The following is an 18,461-nucleotide window of genomic DNA, read 5'->3' as shown; positions in this document are numbered from 1 at the left end:
GAGGAGGAGGAGGAGGAGGAGGAGGAGGAGGAGGAGGAGAATCAGAATCAGAATCAGAATCAGGAAGTCAAAGTCAACCTTGGATACTTAACAAGTTTGAGGTCAGCCTGTCCCAACACGAGCCATAGAAACAAAAGGCAAGCATACACTTACTTTCTTATTCACCCCAACCAATACTTAAGTCTGCACAGACGCAGATCTACTCTTATTTCTGACTTGGTGGAAATGAAATATTTACTTTGTCGTCATGGTGAATAATGAATACAAAGTATATTCAGTTCACTATAAAAACTTAAAAATAGATAACATTTTTAATTCAGCTCAATTTCCAGATAATGAACTCTCCTGATAGTTTTGGACACTAGATGGCGATATAAGTGCATCACATAAACGTTTCCTTAATTGGTCCAGCTTTAAAATCAGGCGTTGGAGGCCAGAGAGCAGGTTAATGCATTAGTTTAAGCAGCAAAGTCAAATATAATCAGGTGTTCAAGAGTGAGCTAATATTCCAAATGTGTTCAGTAACCTAATGGTTATTGAAAGAAAAGATTGTTAAACACACACACACACACACACACACACACACACACACACACACACACACACACACACACTTCAGTCTGCTGTTGGGAAGATTTTCAATCCAAGCTAATTCATGGGACAAAAGTTGGCACTGAACACACGAATCTCAATTCCCCTCCATTTTTGATTTTAAAGCTTTTAAATTATCAGGTGTTTGGGATGATGTGTGCCTCACCTGTATTATACATTGATGAATAAGTGTGTTCTTTTCAGAGATGTGAGCCCAGGACGTTGGCATTTTTTAGGGGAAACGGCAGAGTTACTGTAAGCGGTTGGCCGGGCCATTATTGACTGGCAGGCTCAACTGGAAGCACTTCGTTAGTGTATTAGGTTGCCCTGGAAATGCCTTCTTGAAACTCTAATGATGCACTTAACGGAGCCCGCTGGGACAGGAGTAAAACCTCTTTTAGCAGGCGTGCCTTCCACCGGAGTACTCTTGGGATGGGCTGGGCTGGGCAGGCACATTCAAGAGAGTCTCAGTAAGGAGACAGTCTCGGAACAGGTTGCAGGTGGCAGTTTCTTTCAGGTGAGTCAAGAGAGTGAGTTACTGCTAGAACTCCTAGCTTTTTATGGATAGTTGAATTTTGAAGGAGCGTCCTCAATCCTGTTCTCGTGTGTGTGTGTGTGTGTGTGTGTGTGTGTGTGTGTGTGTGTGTGTGTGTGTGGTGGAATGAAGGAAAGGGCATTTGAGTATGACTGTAATCAAAAGATTAAAAAAAAAAAAAAACAATTTCCAAACACTTGTAACGTGAACATTCCATAGGAGTAAAGGGAAAATGGCTTAAAAGGAGAAGTGCGCCCTTTTGCAGAGTCACGCGTTTGAAGAGTTCCTCCGGAGGTTTTTCAAATGAAAATCACTGCCGGAATGGAGGGTAATTGATGGGGGGTTGGGGGAGGGGGCTGTGGTGGAGGTACACCCAAGGAAGACAGCAGAGAGACTGCCTGTGCAAACTCCAGACCACAGGCGGGGGGGCCCCTGTGCAGTAGTGCAACGTCCCCGCCCTGTGTCAGCAGCCGGCGCCTCTGGTCCCGTGCCCACCGCGAGCGCACGTCCCCGTCAGTGCTGGCAACCTGTCACCGCCGAGGACGTGACTCCGAGCTGCCTCCGCTCTCTCCAAGCCCTATTCCTTTAAGATGATGTAATAGTCATTTCCCTGGATGGTTTCTTGCCTGCACTGCTCACACAACAGCATCCGAACTGCTCCTGGCATCGTGGGACCTCCCAGCTTCCGAGCCCAAGCCCTGCAGGCATCTCCTCGCCACCCCGGCTGCTTTTCTTTCCCACCTGGCGGGGACATGGGCGTCCCTTTGCCCTTGCCCGCAGGTGGGGTGGCTGCTGCGACCCTGGGGGGCGCATCTGTCTGTCTCCTTGCCTCTGGGCTCTCTGAATGCCTCTAAGTCCAGGTACCTCTTGCAACTCTCCCAGGTGCAAAGGATCTGTTCTATAAGGTTTGGATTTCGGATTTTCCTTTTTCCCCCACAGAAGCTTTGGTTGATTTTTTTTTCCTCCCCTCCACTTCTTCGACTCAGCATCCGTCTCTCGGTTCAACTTTTTTTTCCGATCCGTTTTAACTAGAGATTGGAAGTGAATCCATACACACATCCATACACACATAGAAACGTACACCTACTAGCGCTTAAGTGTGGAATCTTGGTTTCCCGAGAGCACTTCTCTCTTGACACTTTCCATCGATACCTCTGTCCTTTACCTGTTTGGGATTTGACAAGACGTCCAGGCTCAGTGTGGCTGTGGTTTCTGATTGCTCTGGAAAAGATTATTTCTTCGCACGAACTGAACTGAGTCTCCAGCACTCGCTAAGGTAAGCGCAGAGACTCACTGCTTTCTCTGTCCTGCTGAAAAACGGGTCTCTTTGGAAGTTGAAAATTGTATATGCCTTTCCCGTCAGATTTGCAAACAGGATCAATTTGAACGGCACTTGCTGGAGACGGTGGCATATGGATAAACTTAAAGACCCAATACACCCTAGGGAAGCGCTCACTCAGTTAAGGAGTGATTAAAGTCAGTAGGTGCAGGCTGCTTATGTAAAAATTATCTTCCCTGTCATTTTGCTCCCCTCTCCTTCCAGAGGTCTCTCCCTTTCTGACTCATTCTGGGTCTGAGGAAATAATTTTTCTCTTTTCCCGTAGACAGACCTCTGGGTAACTGGGCATTTGGCCTTCTTGCCTACGGAACCTAATGGAAGACTGAATGTAGACAAGCTGATTATTACATTCTGTGAAGTAAGAGCTCGCTACCAGCCAGCTTTAAACTTCTCGTCCAGTGTCCAGCATTTCTTCACCTGTGGACTCTCCTAAAATTTGCTTTATTGGGAAAATAAAAAACAAAATAAAACAAAACCTGGGTAAGAGGAGGTAATTAACAAAAGAAAAGTTAGTACCTTTTCCTTACCTTACCAGTGGATGCAAAGGCCAGGGCTGTAACCCAGTTGGATTGCGCCTTTAATTCCAGGAAGCTGCAGAAGAAAGGGACAATGGCTCTGAGTGGGAACTGTAGCCGTTATTATCCTCGGGACCAAGGGGCTGCTGTTCCCAACTCCTTCCCTGAAGTCATAGAGCTGAATGTTGGGGGCCAGGTTTACTTTACTCGCCATTCCACATTAATAAGCATCCCCCATTCTCTTCTGTGGAAAATGTTTTCCCCAAAGAGAGACACTGCTAACGATCTAGCCAAGGACTCCAAGGGAAGGTTTTTCATCGACAGAGATGGCTTTCTGTTCCGTTATATTCTGGACTATCTCAGGGACAGGCAGGTGGTCCTGCCTGATCACTTTCCAGAAAGAGGAAGGCTGAAAAGAGAAGCTGAGTATTTCCAGCTCCCTGACCTCGTCAAACTCCTGGCCCCTGAGGAAGTCAAGCAAAGCCCGGATGAGTTCTGCCACAGTGACTTCGAAGATGCCTCCCAAGGAAGCGACACGAGAATCTGCCCCCCCTCTTCGCTGCTTCCTCATGACCGCAAGTGGGGTTTTATTACTGTGGGTTACAGGGGATCCTGTACCTTGGGCAGAGAGGGGCAAGCAGATGCCAAGTTTCGGAGAGTTCCCCGGATTTTGGTTTGCGGAAGGATTTCCTTGGCAAAGGAAGTTTTTGGTGAAACTTTGAATGAAAGTAGAGACCCCGACCGAGCTCCAGAAAGATACACCTCCAGATTTTATCTCAAGTTCAAACATCTGGAAAGAGCTTTTGATATGTTGTCAGAGTGTGGATTCCACATGGTGGCCTGTAACTCCTCGGTTACAGCATCTTTTGTCAACCAGTATACAGAAGACAAGATCTGGTCGAGCTATACTGAATATGTCTTCTACCGTAAGTAGAAAGGCTTCTGTTTATTTTTGTGTGTACTAGTTCTCTTCACAGATGTGTATGGTCTAGTGTTTTGTTAGCATCTAAGGATACTGGTTTGGGATTGCACTTATGCTAAACTGTAGGTAGAGTCTGTAGGTAGAGTCCTAGATGCTACAGCTCAGTTCTTTCAGAGCCTTCCTGGGAGAGTCCTGTATCCCAGAGGAATCTTCTGTTTTCTTTTTCCAATGAGGTCGCAGGATAGTCAGAGATTTTAAAAATCAGAAGGGACCAATGATGTTGGAGTAGTTTATAAGCAAGCCTATGTGACTTTTTCCTACATAGTGATCTGTGAATGTGGGGTTGCTGTTGGCTCACAGGGTTTGGAGATTTTGCAGAGTCAGAAGGGAGGAAGGACTGCTGCCAATCCTTTCAGCTCAACTCTTGGGGTCTGGGAAGCTCGTTGCTGCAGGCTTGCTTCCCTTAGTGGCTTTCAGAGCACAAATGGACATTGTACAGAGTGATGTGGGCTTGGCTAGATGGCAGTGCAGACTGCTGAAAAGCACCCTGCTTCCCCCAGGTCTGAAATTTACTTTTATGGGCCCTGCAAATCTGTTGTTTGGTTCTTTAACATTTTCTACCGAGACTGGAGTTGCAAAGCAGGCTTAATTAAGCTGAACTTTGTTTAAGATCCATCTAAAAGGAACTAGATCCCAGAGAATTGCCAAACACCTGCAAACACCTCAGATGTTGAGGTGATAGAATTCATATATATGTATATAATATATATATACATTCAATATGTGTATGTGAAGGATTACCAGAGCCCTCAAGATTCTTCAGCTTAAATGAAGAATTATGGTGTGGACAGCTCTGTTTTATGAAAGAGCATTTAAATATACAAGCCAGTGAGCTTTGGAAGAAGAGTAAATTAAGATTTTTGGCTTGGGTATTGAGTTCATTCCGCAAGGACCTTGTTCTTGGGTTTAACATTACATTCCCTTCTGCTGGTTTTAAAGTAACTTCAGACCTCAGGATTAAGATGTCTACATTTGTTTAAACATAAAGAGAAGACTGAGTTTCTGGGATCAGGCTTCTGCCTATAGTTGTGTTTCTCCATTTCGAGTTGGTGCAGGTAGAGAAGCCAAAGGGAAGCAGAGTATCTCCAAACTGGGTCATCACATATCTCCTCAGAGGAGAGGATTTGTATGCAGTATGCATTGCATAGACAAGATGGCTCATGAAGAAAAAGTTAAATCTATCCCCAAACCTTACTGATGTGTACAGAATAGTAAACATTATTTGGTTCTAATTGTGGGCATTGTAATGGATATCTTCCTTTAGGCTGGACCTTAATCAACAAATACTGTTTTCTTCTGCTGGGCAAAGTTCCCATGCATACAAAGAGAAGATTCTAGATTTTAAATCCTCTGTGAAGGAGCTGGTGATTTCTGCGATCTGGTAGAACATATACCTTCTTAAAAGTTTTAGGGGAAATGTGCTTTAGTTCAACTGTAGGTTCGTACACTTGACTTTTAATCAATTACCCACCTAATGGATGCATTTAATGTCTAGGTCGATGGTGATTCTGTGTTCATTAAGAGCTTATCTGTCTGACACTATGGCCTCTTTAGAAGCTCTGGAAATGTCCCAATCACCTGGTCATGTAATTGCTGCTTCTTCTGTTGGGCTGTTGAGGAGTAGTTTACTCTCCATTTCCCTGTGGAGAGGCTAGCACAAAGTGCACAACAGCTCCATACTAACTATAGACATTGCAAACCAGAGACTTCCCTTCTGTACCCAACATCCAGAGCTACATATTAACTCTTCCTGTCTTAGGACCAATAAAACTGACAGCTGGCTTTCTAGGGTGCAGAACAGCTTCCGTGCAGCTGCTTAGCCATAATTATTTAATTAGAAGCTGCCAACTGTGCCTATATAAGCATTAATTCATCAAGCTGTTGTGCTCCGCTTAATGGGCCGAAACCATGGGAAGTGCTCTAGAGTAGGGAGTTGACTGCATGCAAAAATGCTATACTCAGAGGAACTCATTTTCTCCCTGAACTTAGTACTTAGTGGTAGTAAGTTCACACCACACACACACACACACACACACACACACACACACACACACACACAAGCATCCCTTAGATGCAAGGAATTAGCTCTTAAGTAATCAAATTTTTAATATCTCAAGAGTCATGCACATTGTCTGGATCCACGTCATATTAAAAGATGAACATAAAGAGCTAATGCATTTCTCTCTCTGGTTGTCAGCCATGGGGAGTGAAGGCTCCTCCTTGTCCATTTCCCTTTTTACCTATTTTTTCACTCAAATCTTTCTTTGTTCACTCAAATATTGTAAGAGGAAAAGTCCATCCACCCACGAATTAGATGAGTTACATTCCTGCCTCCTTTAACCTTTCATATAGGCCTAGTACTCATGGTTAGCATCAGCTAATCCTGAGTGTTTTATTAATATATAAAGCCACTTCATTTCTGCAAGGGTTTAAGAGGTACAGAAGAAATTGAGGCTGTCTTGCTCAGTCACTAAAATCTGAGTATGATTGGGACATAAGGAAGAAGTGTCTGTGCTAGAATTGACTCACGAAGTATTTTAGAGATGTTCTTTGCCTCACTGAAAACAATGAAAAGGTGTCTTTTCACCCATCACCTAAGTCCTACCCCTTTGTTCTTTCAAGCATCCCTTAAAAGACAGTACCATAAACAGCTGGCAGAGCTCCCTGGCTCACCTTCAAATAAAGTGTCAATTAAGTAATTTTGAAACCAGGGGCCCTATTCTAATAAAATCACACGTGCACCGAAAGGAAAAAGTACTGGTTATCTAGGGCTTTTTACAAGGGAGGGCGGGAAGACGTCACACATGTTTTCTAAGCCTCAAAGGTAACTTCAGGTGAATGTCTGAAGGCATGGTGGTTTATGAAAGCACTTGCTTCTGGTGGTTATGAAAACATAAAGTAGCATGCCCACAAGTACAGAGTTTAGTTCATGATATAGTGCTTTGAGGATGTGTATATTTTGAGATCCTTGAATTGTACATATGGTTACCAATTCACCATCTCTTGCACAAATGATTGCACATGGGGGTGTGTTTTAACCTTTACTCTTTTTCCTTTATTTCCTTAAATTTAAAGAGTTACATCCACAAAAATGTCAAATTTCTTGAATACATACATACATACATACATACATACATACATACATACATACATTACGGGTGTTGCCTAAGAAAAGTAGATCATACAACTATTTCCCTCTTAGAATTCAATTTGGACCATGTATGGAGACGAGGTGATTGCCACTGCTGTGGATAATTCTGCAATGTTGGCTACAAAGCTTCAAATAAAGGGCGTGACTGTGCAGGAAAATGGGAGGAAGCATATCTACCCTAAATGATGGCAGCGCCTTTTAGCTTGGTTACGTAGCAGGCTCAGTGATAACCTCAGTTTTTATTCACATAGACACAGTGTTGGCAATTCAAATGAACTGGAGCAGGCTTCCTCTCTCTCTCTCTCTCTTCTCTATGTTTTCTGCCCTTGCAACATAGGTGTTTTTTGTCTTCTTGTCGAAGCTTCTCCAGGTGTTGACGCCTATCTCTGTGTGATAGAACTAGATTTGTTGTCAGGAAAGCTTCCGTACTGTCATTATATTTAGAATGCTCTCAAGGTATGGTATTGCTTTTCACACAAGTATCTGAACACAAAATAACCATCAATAGTTGGATATTAGGCAGCCGTTTACCCTGAAAGTAACGTTCTTAAAGACTCCAGGTTACTTAACTTCTAATTAAAAGCAAATTACAATTTATTCAGGTACTCGGGTTGGTGATGAAGTCAGGGCGGATCCAATCAATGCCGGGCAGATGTTGGAGGGCAAAGTATAGAAGGGATGGCTTCGGCTTCTTCTTGTTCCTTTAAGACGTTGTGCGCTGAGTACTGGGCTCCCTATAACAATGAAATGAGGCTGTTAGTTACATGCTTCTATACTGCTTCACTTCTCGATCAAATGCGATCTGCTACCTGAGTTCACTCCCTGGTGGGAGGTGATTAAAATAGATTATTCCTGGGACTATGACATTACTCAATGCATTCGGCAGCAAGAAAAATGTCAGTGTGTGAGAAGAAAGGGAAGTGACATGTCTTTAACATTGCTTCCAAGAAAAGTTTAAAGTACATGTCCCATTGGAAAGAGAAGAGCGGGTATTACTGATGGTCTAATGAGATTTAGGTCCTGTCAAATAAACTAGAAATGGAGAGAGCTGAGAGCACACCAAAACACAGAGCACCAAGACAGAAGACACGGATAGAGTGGGTTCCTCAGTCATTGCACGCCCACATTTCTGGAAAATCTCCTAAAACTGAGACAAACGCTGTCTTTTCCTTCTTTATTCTTTATCGCTTTACTTCTTTGGCCTTCACTCCAGCCTTACTTAAACCTCATAGTTCGTGAGTGTTTTTTAAACTTTTGGTGTAGAAATAATCCCAGTGTAAACAAACGGAGAGGCAGTACAGTAAATGAGATGCTTCGTCTGACCAGCACCGGCTCTCCATGGCCGCAACTGCTACCATGGGTAAGCGTCCTTCATATCTGTTCTTGTTTACCTTTCCTTCTGTCTGCTCAAGATAGCTTTGGGATAAATCCCAGATATTAGTCTTGTGATTCATCTACAACTATAGCCAACATTTAGATAAGTCAATGAATTTTTTTTTTTTTAGAAATCTACAATATAATGATTGTACATCAAATCAGTATCTTTGTTGTCAAACATCTAGCCAGTGTTCAAGATTTCCTCCCACATCATCTTAGCTACTTTATGTGAATCAATGTCCATACGAGGAACATCCATTGTGTTTGGTGGATGCATTTGCTTATACTCTTTCATAATTTCATAACGCTTCATTAACTCCAGTGCAATCAATAGGTTAGGCACTGTTAGCTTGGAGTTGGTCAACTCGGTTGCAATGCTTCTGGCCAGTCTTCATTATTTTTGGCAAGTGCAGTTTTCATTTGTATAAGAGGACTAAAGAGCTACATGTTAATGGAGGCAAAGTAAGGGTTGCCTTTTATTGTTAGATTCTGTCTTCATTATATCAGTAGATAGCAAGGGAGGGTACTCTCTCCATTTTCCAAATCCATTGCTACAACAAAGGAATCATTACACGGGATATCTAGTAGTCCACGAGTCCATGATTTTGGTCATCTTTTGACCAGGATGCCTTTAGAGGTGCACTGTGTTTCCCAAGATGTGCACTAGGTCTTGCTGACTATGAGTGGGAATCATCTGAGGTGGAGAAGTCACCTTCTAACCACTCTAATTTTACATTTGAGTATCCATGGCTTCTTTCAACTATGGTTTAGCTCCATTGAATTTACCATCTGTTTCTAAGACTCTTCTTCCTGTGTGTTTCTCAGTCTAAGTAAATGGTATCTTTGGTTCATCCATAACCACAGAACACATCCCAGGCCTTCAATCTCCGCAGTGAACCTCTAACCTACTGGAAGCCCCTTCTTTTTCCTTTTAAGAAAATCCCTTCCATTGATGCTGAAAATCATAGATGCTACTCCTGGTTGTCTCACCAGTGTTGCCTTTCTAGACAACAAGCAAGATAGTTGAATGGTCCTCCCTATGATAGTTCCTTTTGGACGAAGGGTCTGTGCTGCAGACATGGTGAGGTTTTGAAAATGTGAGTCTGACCACTGTTAGATAAGCTCTTAAAAGAAAAGCAGGCAGTTGACAGTGGTGTGATTAATGCTTCCGTAACTAGTAAGGGCATTTCCCTGCGTTCACCGAGTACTGCTTTTACATGCACAATGGAAGTATCACAGAAAGAGACTCTCAGCGCCTGCCCAGTGAGTTCAGCCCCAGGGAAATGTGAAGCACACTTATGAGCAGAAAAGGTTCCTGTGCTCATTTTACTTGCTCCATCCAAGCAGGAGAAAATTGATGCTGGGTGAATCTGGTGTTTAAGGAAAAGCCCAGAGGGGAATCACAATTCAGAAAAGTGTACAGAATTGGTAAAATACTCCTAATGGGAAAAGGAATTGAATTGAATACAAAGTGTGTTATGAGACCTGTCTTCTTTCCCTTCTTTCTTCTCAAATGCTCCATTTATTTCTTTTGATTATCAGTGATCATATTCCTTAATGCCAGGGATGGCCGTACATTGTGCTTAACAGCCTTGGTATTGGGGTGCAGGAGAAAAGGGTACCATTTGCCCTTAAAATAGTGCTGGAGTATAAATCTCTGTTTGTCCCCCATTGGTGATTCCTGTTGGTGATACATCCATTGGAAAATTACATTCTTTCCAAGCTCCAGTTTCCTTACCTGGAAAGAGGAGTAAAGAACAACAGTAGTTGAATCATAGGGTTCTGAGGCTCAAATGGTTGAAGGACAAGGTACAGGAGACAATGCCTGGTACCAGACAGTGCTGAGGACCTGAACATCCAGTCCTCTGTTAATCCCGTGGTAATTTTGGCAAGGAATAGAAATAGAGCTTCATCTAAATAATGTGTCTGCTTATTTTTGATAGTTCATTGTCTAGTTTATTGATCTAAGCATGTACAAATGAATCTTGGGTAGACGTGTATGTGATAGAAAGAAATTCTAGCTGCTTGGTTCGGTTGAATCAGTATAAGCATAAAAGTCAACCCTACAAAATGTTAAATGGAACAGTGTATCTTACGAATATGAAAGGTCTCTAAGTGTTAATTAAAATATATGTAAATAAGATTATATACTTATTAAAAAAGAGACAAAGGAAAAGGGTCTGAAAATATAGCAGAGAATTTTTTTTCTTCCACACTAGAAATTGTTAACAGTGACCTTTCATTTCCACCTTCGGCTTTCAAAGCCTATGGGACTGAAAATTAAGAGTCTAACTTAAATTTTAGATTTCGTCTCTACAGAATTAAAATCCCCCTTTTATCAATCTCAGCCTAGAAAGTATTCTTTGTGGTAACAGAAGAAATGGTTATTGAGTTGGCTACTGACAATGGGATCATTGAAATTGTTCCAGAAGCCAAAGGAAGACATTTCACTCCACATAATACATTGCTATTGGTTCTGAATGACAGGGAAATGAGATGCTGATCAGGGTGTACTACCATGTGACCTATTCAGAAACTGCTCCATGTGAGGTAATTCATACGTCTCTATTTTTATTCAGCCCTATTTAGAGGCAGAAACTTATACTCAGTTCCCTGCCCAGTGCACAGCATCCTTTCATTCTGAGTGAGTGTGATATGGTGTCATTAGCAACCGACTGCACTCAGGGAATTAGAAGGCAAACCTGAGACATTCAGGCTTCTGTATGCACATTGTGTTTTAGAGAACTGTGAAGCACCCAGGCCAACATTGCTTGTCAACTACACAAAAAAAGAACTAAGTCCAAATAACAGTAATGATTGTTTTATAGGGACCCTAGAGGAACAGAGAGATTCCAGTGGTCAGTATAGAATAATGGTTGCTCATGTATGCTGGCGTGTTGCAGAGGCAGGGGAAATATTTGAGGTGTCCTGAAAATACCTCAAAGATAAAAAGAGCTGATCTTACACACAAGGTACATTGAACACTGGAAAGATATCATGGGTCACTTCTTTATAAACTGAACATGGAGTTGCATTTGTTGAAGCTATTTTCCTATAGGTATGCTCCTGAACATTTACATAGCAACGGAGTTGAAAATAGGACCCAGCTTTCATTTAACTGATTTCTAGTTAACTATTGAAATCTTTCCTCGAGACAGGAAGTACTTGTGTAGAGTTCATCCTTATCATGCAGCAACAGAATAGGAAGGTATTAATTTCGACTTTTCCAAGAAAAACATACCATATAAACTGGAAACCTTTCTTTTCTTCTTGATGGACGTCCATGTGGAATAATGACTGGCACTCTGAAGTACTTTCCACAGCCTAAGACATGCTTTTTGATGGACATTGTACAGAATAGGGAGGCAATGACTGGCATTCTGTAGGGCTTTCCACAGCTTTAGTCCTGCTTTTAGAGTTTAAAGTAATGAAATATTTACTATGTGTGTTTGTAAAGTCCTTATTGATTCCTACTTTGTAAGGATCCATCTTGTATAAAGTGTCACTTCATAGGGCTGTCTGCTTGAGGTGGGTAGAGAATATGAAATCGGTATGCAGAACGTCTAGACTCTGAGTCATGGACTCTTTATGCTAATGAGCTTCTAGTACTTCTCCACAATCTGCTGAGGAAGTGATTAGCAGTGTCCACAGATTCCATTGATTGGAATCCACAGGCACTTCAAACTTCCCTTCATCTTCACTCTTGGCACGCACGAAAAATATGTAGTGAAGTGTTCCCTAAAACATCTTGACACACATACCTTTTCTTACAATGCCCTTCTTCATTAGGCAGACTTAAGTCTCACCTCAGTTATTTGTGGAGAGTTCTATTCATTTCTTTCTGACCACGAGTACCTACTGATTATGTTCTGCCCATTGTGGTTCAGATATTTCTGCTAGTCTGCTTGAATGCTGAGAGGTTTCATGAAGAGAATCACATATTTACATGTATTATGATTTATGGAGGGTTAGAAAAGAGGAAATTGCAGTTCTCCGTGATAGGGAAAAACTTGCAGGAGGATAGAGAAGGCACTCATTATCTGAATTTAGGGCAGTATCAGGACATTAGACTAGCTTTAATATTAGTGTTTACAGAAGAGAAAATGCTTAGGTCTTTAATGCATTTGCTGATATTAAGATATCAACACTGATGAAGTCAGAGAAGTTACAGCCTAACATGGCTTACGAGAACTTTGACATTGTTAACTGCCCTGTCATTTCTCATTTTACTGGATTTTTCCCAATGGTAACTGTGTCATGATTTTACTCATGCCAGGCACTGATATCATTCCTTTTAACTCTTTGTTTCTCTCTTCTGTTGAAAACTATGCTTGTAAAAATATATGTGCAAAACCAGTGTCCAAATGTTGTATACCCTATAGTTATTGGTTTTTAGTTATTTTATTTTTATATCTCTAGTCTCTATTTTATTAAGGCTCTCAAAATGTGGTGTGTTTTATATTATTAACAATTTAGTTTTTAAGGACTACTGGTTTGCCTTATGAATCTGATTCAGATCTTGTTTGCAACACTCATTGCATGTTCTGCTAGTTTGCTTGAATACTGAGATGTTTCATGAAGAAAAACACCAAGTTCTACAGTGGTGGGGACACAGGAAGTGCCAAATTAGCATGTGTTTAATGAATAAATTAGCAATGTTGCCTTTTAATGAAAGAAGATGTGAAACATAAAAATGAATAGAGTTTGCTGCCTGTTTTACTCAGTACTTTCCTTTAGGCATGGATGTATCCTGCAAGCAATAGCAACAGTATTAGAGTTAAATATTCCAGCAGCATTCAACCTATGCACAAGAAACCTTAGTTTAATTCAACCTATGCACAAGAAAACTTTAGTCAATCACTTCCTGCTAGGATGGACCTGAAAAATCATCAGCTAAAGGGAGGTGAGGAAACATCCCTCAAGACAGAGCTGTAAGACTGAAGACATACCCAAGCCATCAGACTAGCTAGGAGCCCCACATTTTCTTTATGGGATTTGTTGGTTTGTATGATAGATTCACAAAGAGAATGAAAAATGAACCCATTAGAGAGAACCTTGTACATGGTCGAACAGAAGCCAAGCTGATAGCCACTGAGTCTCGCTCTGGACTAATTGGCACACACTTCATGCTTCAAAGAAAGAACAAGCTCAATCACATAGCCCGTTCCTCTAGCTCCCTTGGCATGCTCACCATCTCCATCTCTTCTGAAAGCATTTGACCATCTGCACTGTTCCCCACCCTGGGGCTTTCCACAGTTCCTAGATCTGCCTGTTTCCTTTATTGCATTTGTGTCTTCTCATCCCAAAACACTCTCCTACCTCTTACCACTCCGAATCTTACTCTTCTCTTAATGTTAGGATTTAGTTAGGTTTCATAGAAAGGCCTTCTGGTCTACCACAGTGGAACTACATAAGCTCTTCACAATTGCTATCTGCATAACACCCCCTCCCCACATTACTATGATAGTGCTGCTTATACATGTTCTCATCTCTCTGATTTTCTCTCTCTGTCTTTTCCATCTCTCTCTTATGAAAGCTTTACTAAGACAACAGTTTAATTTGTCCCTCTCCACTATCCTTAGCACCAAATGTAATACTTTATTCATAGCAGGTACTTTGTCTCTATCCTTCACACTCCACTATGTAAAATTAGCATAGATAATCTTTTCATATAAAGGTCACTGATGAACACATACATACACACACATGTTACACAGGCATAGATCTGGCTAGTGTAACACAAACAAATGAGAAAAAGAAAAAAGAAAAGAAAAGAAAAAGGGAACTTGGGCCTGGAGAGATGGCTCAGAGGTTAAGAGCACTCACTAATTGCTCTTCCAACGGTCCTGAGTTCTCAGGATGGTGGTCACAACCATCTGTAATGGAATCTTATTGATTCCCTCTTCTGGTGTTCTAAAGACAGCTACCATGTGTGTGTGTGTGTATGTGTGTGTGTGTGTGTGTGTGTGTGTGTGTGTGTATCTACATCCTACATCTCTATCTATCTCTATCCCTCTCTCTCTCTCTCTCTATCTATCTATGGAACTTAAACCGAGAGAGAGAGAGAGAGAGAGAGAGAGAGAGAGAGAGAGAGAGACAGAGACAGAGACAGAGACAGAGACAGAGACAGAGTGAAAGAGGACTTAATATGTAGACAGGAGTGTAGAAATGGGGATAGTTACTTTGAAAGGTCTCTAACCTTCAGAGACTTTAAATGTATAACGTGAACAGTGGACCATTTTAGTTGTCTCACAAAAGAGTTAGCAATAACATGGCATGTGTTAAATGATTATGTTCTGTGATTAGATATTTGTCATTAAGGCAGATTTTATCATCACTTAACTAAACATCTAAAACTATCTCCAAGACAGGAAGCTACAACCAAGGAAAGATTAAATGTGTTCGTTTTGAAGGTAAAGAAGCATTTAAACATCAGTTGTCAGAAATAGGCAAATAGGCTTTGATAGAACCATAATACTAGTGCTTTTATTATTTAAATTTAGGTAACATATAGTCAAAATATACAGATTATCCTTCTTTGTGTAATGATCATACGTATATAGAACAGTATGGGCCCTTGTCACCTCCTGTAAGCCATAATATTGGGTGCTAACTTAAAGTGTATTTGTCATACTTGCGGAATGTGCTGGTTAAGTTTTGTCAAGTTGACACAAGATAGAGCCACCTGGAAATAGAAGCCTCAGCTGTGAAAATATTTCTGTCTCACAGGTCTATGTGCAAATCTCTGGGCTGTTTCTTGATTTATGATTGATCAATTAGAAGAACTCATCCCACTGTAGGTGATATCACTCTGAGGCAAGTGAACCAGACATATGTTCCTTCATGACCTCTGCTTTAGTTCCTATCTCCATGTTCTTGCCAAGAGTCCCTGCTCTGGCTTCCCTTCATGATGGACTACAACCTGTAAACCATTCTTTTTTCAAGTTGGGTTTAATCAATGTTTTATTACAACAACAAAAACCAAACTAGGACAGCAGGAGACCAACTGGATTTGCAGCTTCAGAGCTTCCTGGCTGGGTAGAGGGGGATATCATAATTTTATGACTCAGTTTCCTCTGAGTCATCAGACTTTAAATGAAGTCCTTGGCAAAAGCCAACATGCATAATCTTTTTAGTGGTGCTATTTTGATTGAAGTGAGAAATGAATACAAGTTATCACACCAGTTCCTGCCTTTTTCCTTTTTCTGCCCTTGGGAAAATTCCAGAAAACCTAGAAACAGCAGTTTTTGCCTTGAAAAAAAAACAAACAAACAAAAAAAAAAAAAACAAAAAAACATGACCTGATACTCCAAACAAATGATGGGTTTTCCTCTTCTGAAAAATTTTCATTTTGCAGTTTTATTAGATTCATCTTCAGTTCATGTTCATTTGACACAGGCTTAGTTGTTAGACAAAATCTATAGGAAATCAATGAGAAAAGTTGAAGAATTAAAAACAAAGTTAATTTGCCTTTGTCTTTGACACTTGCCAAAGAAGGCTTACTTATTCACTTTAAATGTATTTTTACAACAACACAGGCAATGGCGATTCCTTCTATTCAAAGGAAGACATGGAGATCGCCCCTAGGGCTGACTTTTTGTGCTACTAATTTGGAATTCCTTTCTGTATTGTGAATAAAACCCAAATTTGTATGTTGTTTCATAAGACCAATATACTATGTAGTTCCTGCAAAGAGTTTAAGGAACTATGGTAAAGTCTCTGGCTAAAATGGTACTCCTCGCTGTCTTTATTGTCAGAATTGATTACAAACAAACAAAATGTCTGTTGGGGAAGGTATTTGGACATAACCCCCTTTACCAGCCATATTTGTATATATGAAAAAGCAAGAACACTTTCTTGCCACCACAATTTGCTTTGATAATTTGTTTATTTGCTATGGGAAAGTATCCTTGAAAACAAACAAAGAACAGGTAGAGTCTAGTTTACCTTGCTACTGAAGTCTTCTCAAGTTCAGATAGAAACGAAGGTTGCACACTAGCACACATTTAAACGCCCAGATGTTAACAACAGTCATAAGTACTTTTTATTGAACTTTATATCATATATCATGTAAAATATTTCTCATTTGATTCTAAAGAAACTTCTGCAATGATACCCTGAGGTTCAGAGAAGTTAAGTTTATCATAGTTCATATTTTTAGTAGTTATTTCCTGCATTGAAGGGTTTCTGTATAGATGGATCACATAGCATCTACTTGGCATTATGTTTGAGCAAAGCTCATTAGTTTATATCAGGTCATCTAGGAGATTTGGAGTGGGGATGGGGCAGTACTACTAATGCAGATCATCATACCATCTGATAACTAGCATAAACATAATTCAAATTTAAATTGCCTTGACCACCACGCTTCTGGTATTCGTAAGTCATACCATAATCATCACAGAAACACCAGATGGAGTGCTGCATTTTCAGGGCTGATGAATATCTATCTATTCAAGAGAACCACCTTGTAAAATTCAGAAAGAATACCACATAAAGCCTGCCGCAGGGGGTGTGGATGCTAGGAGGTTTTCAACACAGATGATTTCTTTCGCTCTTCCCATTCGAATTTCAAGTCTATGAACATGACTTCCCCATGCTCTAGCTTCAGAAAAGTTAAACCAGATTGAGCCCAAGTCTGCGAATCTGTCCTCAGTTACCCACACAGAGCTTCTGGGATGCAGTCTCTCCTTCCAGAGACTCCCACATAGCATTATTTTTACGAATTTGATTTTCTAGGTGCCACACATGCAAAAAGGCACAAGATTCCATAGTCCAAAAAAGAAGTCAGAAAACATTTGAAATGGAGCATGGTAAATTTGTGATATTTCCCCCTCTCCATCAAATATCTAAGTAAAAATCACAGACATGACACACAAGCAAAAATGCAATAGGCAAAAGCCACTGCAGAGGGCTTCTTCTCTCTTGGTCTAAACGCGCATGCACGCACACACACACGCACACACACACACACACACACACACACACACACACACACACACACCCCAAAATGGCATATTAGCAAGCTACAGTTGTAGATCTAGTGTCAAGAGAGGAGCCAGATGAACTCTGATGTAGGACATAGCAGCACTGATGACCTCCTGGAGAAAAGGATTATTTGACTCAACTAGCTTGGAAGTGTAAATCACAGACTGAACTTCTTATTTAGTAGCTTGCCTAGTTTTTGCTTAGGGAGTTAACAGGGAACTCGCTTCTCTCTCTGTTATGTTACATTAGTTCTCACTACTTTAGAAGCCAGTGCATTACCACAACCATGCTGCAATCTGACACTAAAGGGAAAACTTGATTCATGAGTATAAAATCAGTTGGGTATCTTAAACCATTTCACTCCTAAGTCTTAGTGAGCATCCTAAAACCACAGAGAAAGTAATCTTGCTTGTCTTCATTTCTAATGGATTTGTGTTTCCACATACAACTGTTCACCCTTCCCTAAAATGAGTTATTGATGCAACTTAATGCACGCAAAACAAAAGTGCTCGTAGACACGATGATGTCCTCCTCTCTTTAGATCACCAGTGTTTATCATGACAACAGTTGGGGAGGATAATCCTTCTCATTTTACAGACAAGAAAACTGAGACCTAGGAAGATTCTTACTTAAATTCACGGATTACAAATAATGAAATCAGGATCCAGACTCTCTGTCAAGTCAGCCTGACTCTAAAGACTATCTCTGCTTTGTCGCTGCCAACTTACAATGGCTGCAGATAGTCCTTGCCCACGACTTAGTATTTTTAAAACATGTATACTAATCACTAGAATGTAAGATTTTATGATAAAATATGTCTGTTTCTTTGTCCACTATGAGATTGAGCCTGGAAGGATTACTAAGTTGATTCTGAGGAAACAGATGCTGCGTCTGTATGCCTTCAGAATAATGACCGATATATGTTAGGGGTAGTTTGTTTCTTCAAGGATTTATACAAAGGGATTTAGCAAAAGCCACTAATC

At 40.8% G+C, this 18,461-nt stretch overlaps 1 protein-coding gene across 4 annotated transcripts in view; it reads left to right on the top strand.

The window, feature by feature from the left end:
- Nucleotides 1–932: 932 nt before the first annotated feature.
- The window catches only part of Kctd16 (potassium channel tetramerization domain containing 16), a 256,725-nt gene continuing 239,196 nt past the window's right edge, over nt 933–18,461 (top strand). The window contains exons 1-2 of one of the 4 annotated variants that reach the window (XM_032886160.1): nt 933–1,108; nt 2,731–3,906. In XM_032886160.1, coding sequence (XP_032742051.1) covers nt 3,075–3,906 — 832 coding nt within the window. In that variant the 5' untranslated portion in view covers nt 933–1,108; nt 2,731–3,074. Of the gene's footprint in view, nt 1,109–1,583; nt 3,907–18,461 lie in introns of those variants that run through there. The other 3 variants (XM_032886161.1, XM_032886158.1, XM_032886159.1) reach the window with 3 other exon arrangements.

This window comes from Rattus rattus, chromosome 15 (assembly GCF_011064425.1).
Source record: "Rattus rattus isolate New Zealand chromosome 15, Rrattus_CSIRO_v1, whole genome shotgun sequence".
Taxonomy (NCBI): Eukaryota; Metazoa; Chordata; class Mammalia; order Rodentia; family Muridae; genus Rattus; species Rattus rattus.
This window is presented reverse-complemented; position numbering and strand designations above follow the sequence as displayed.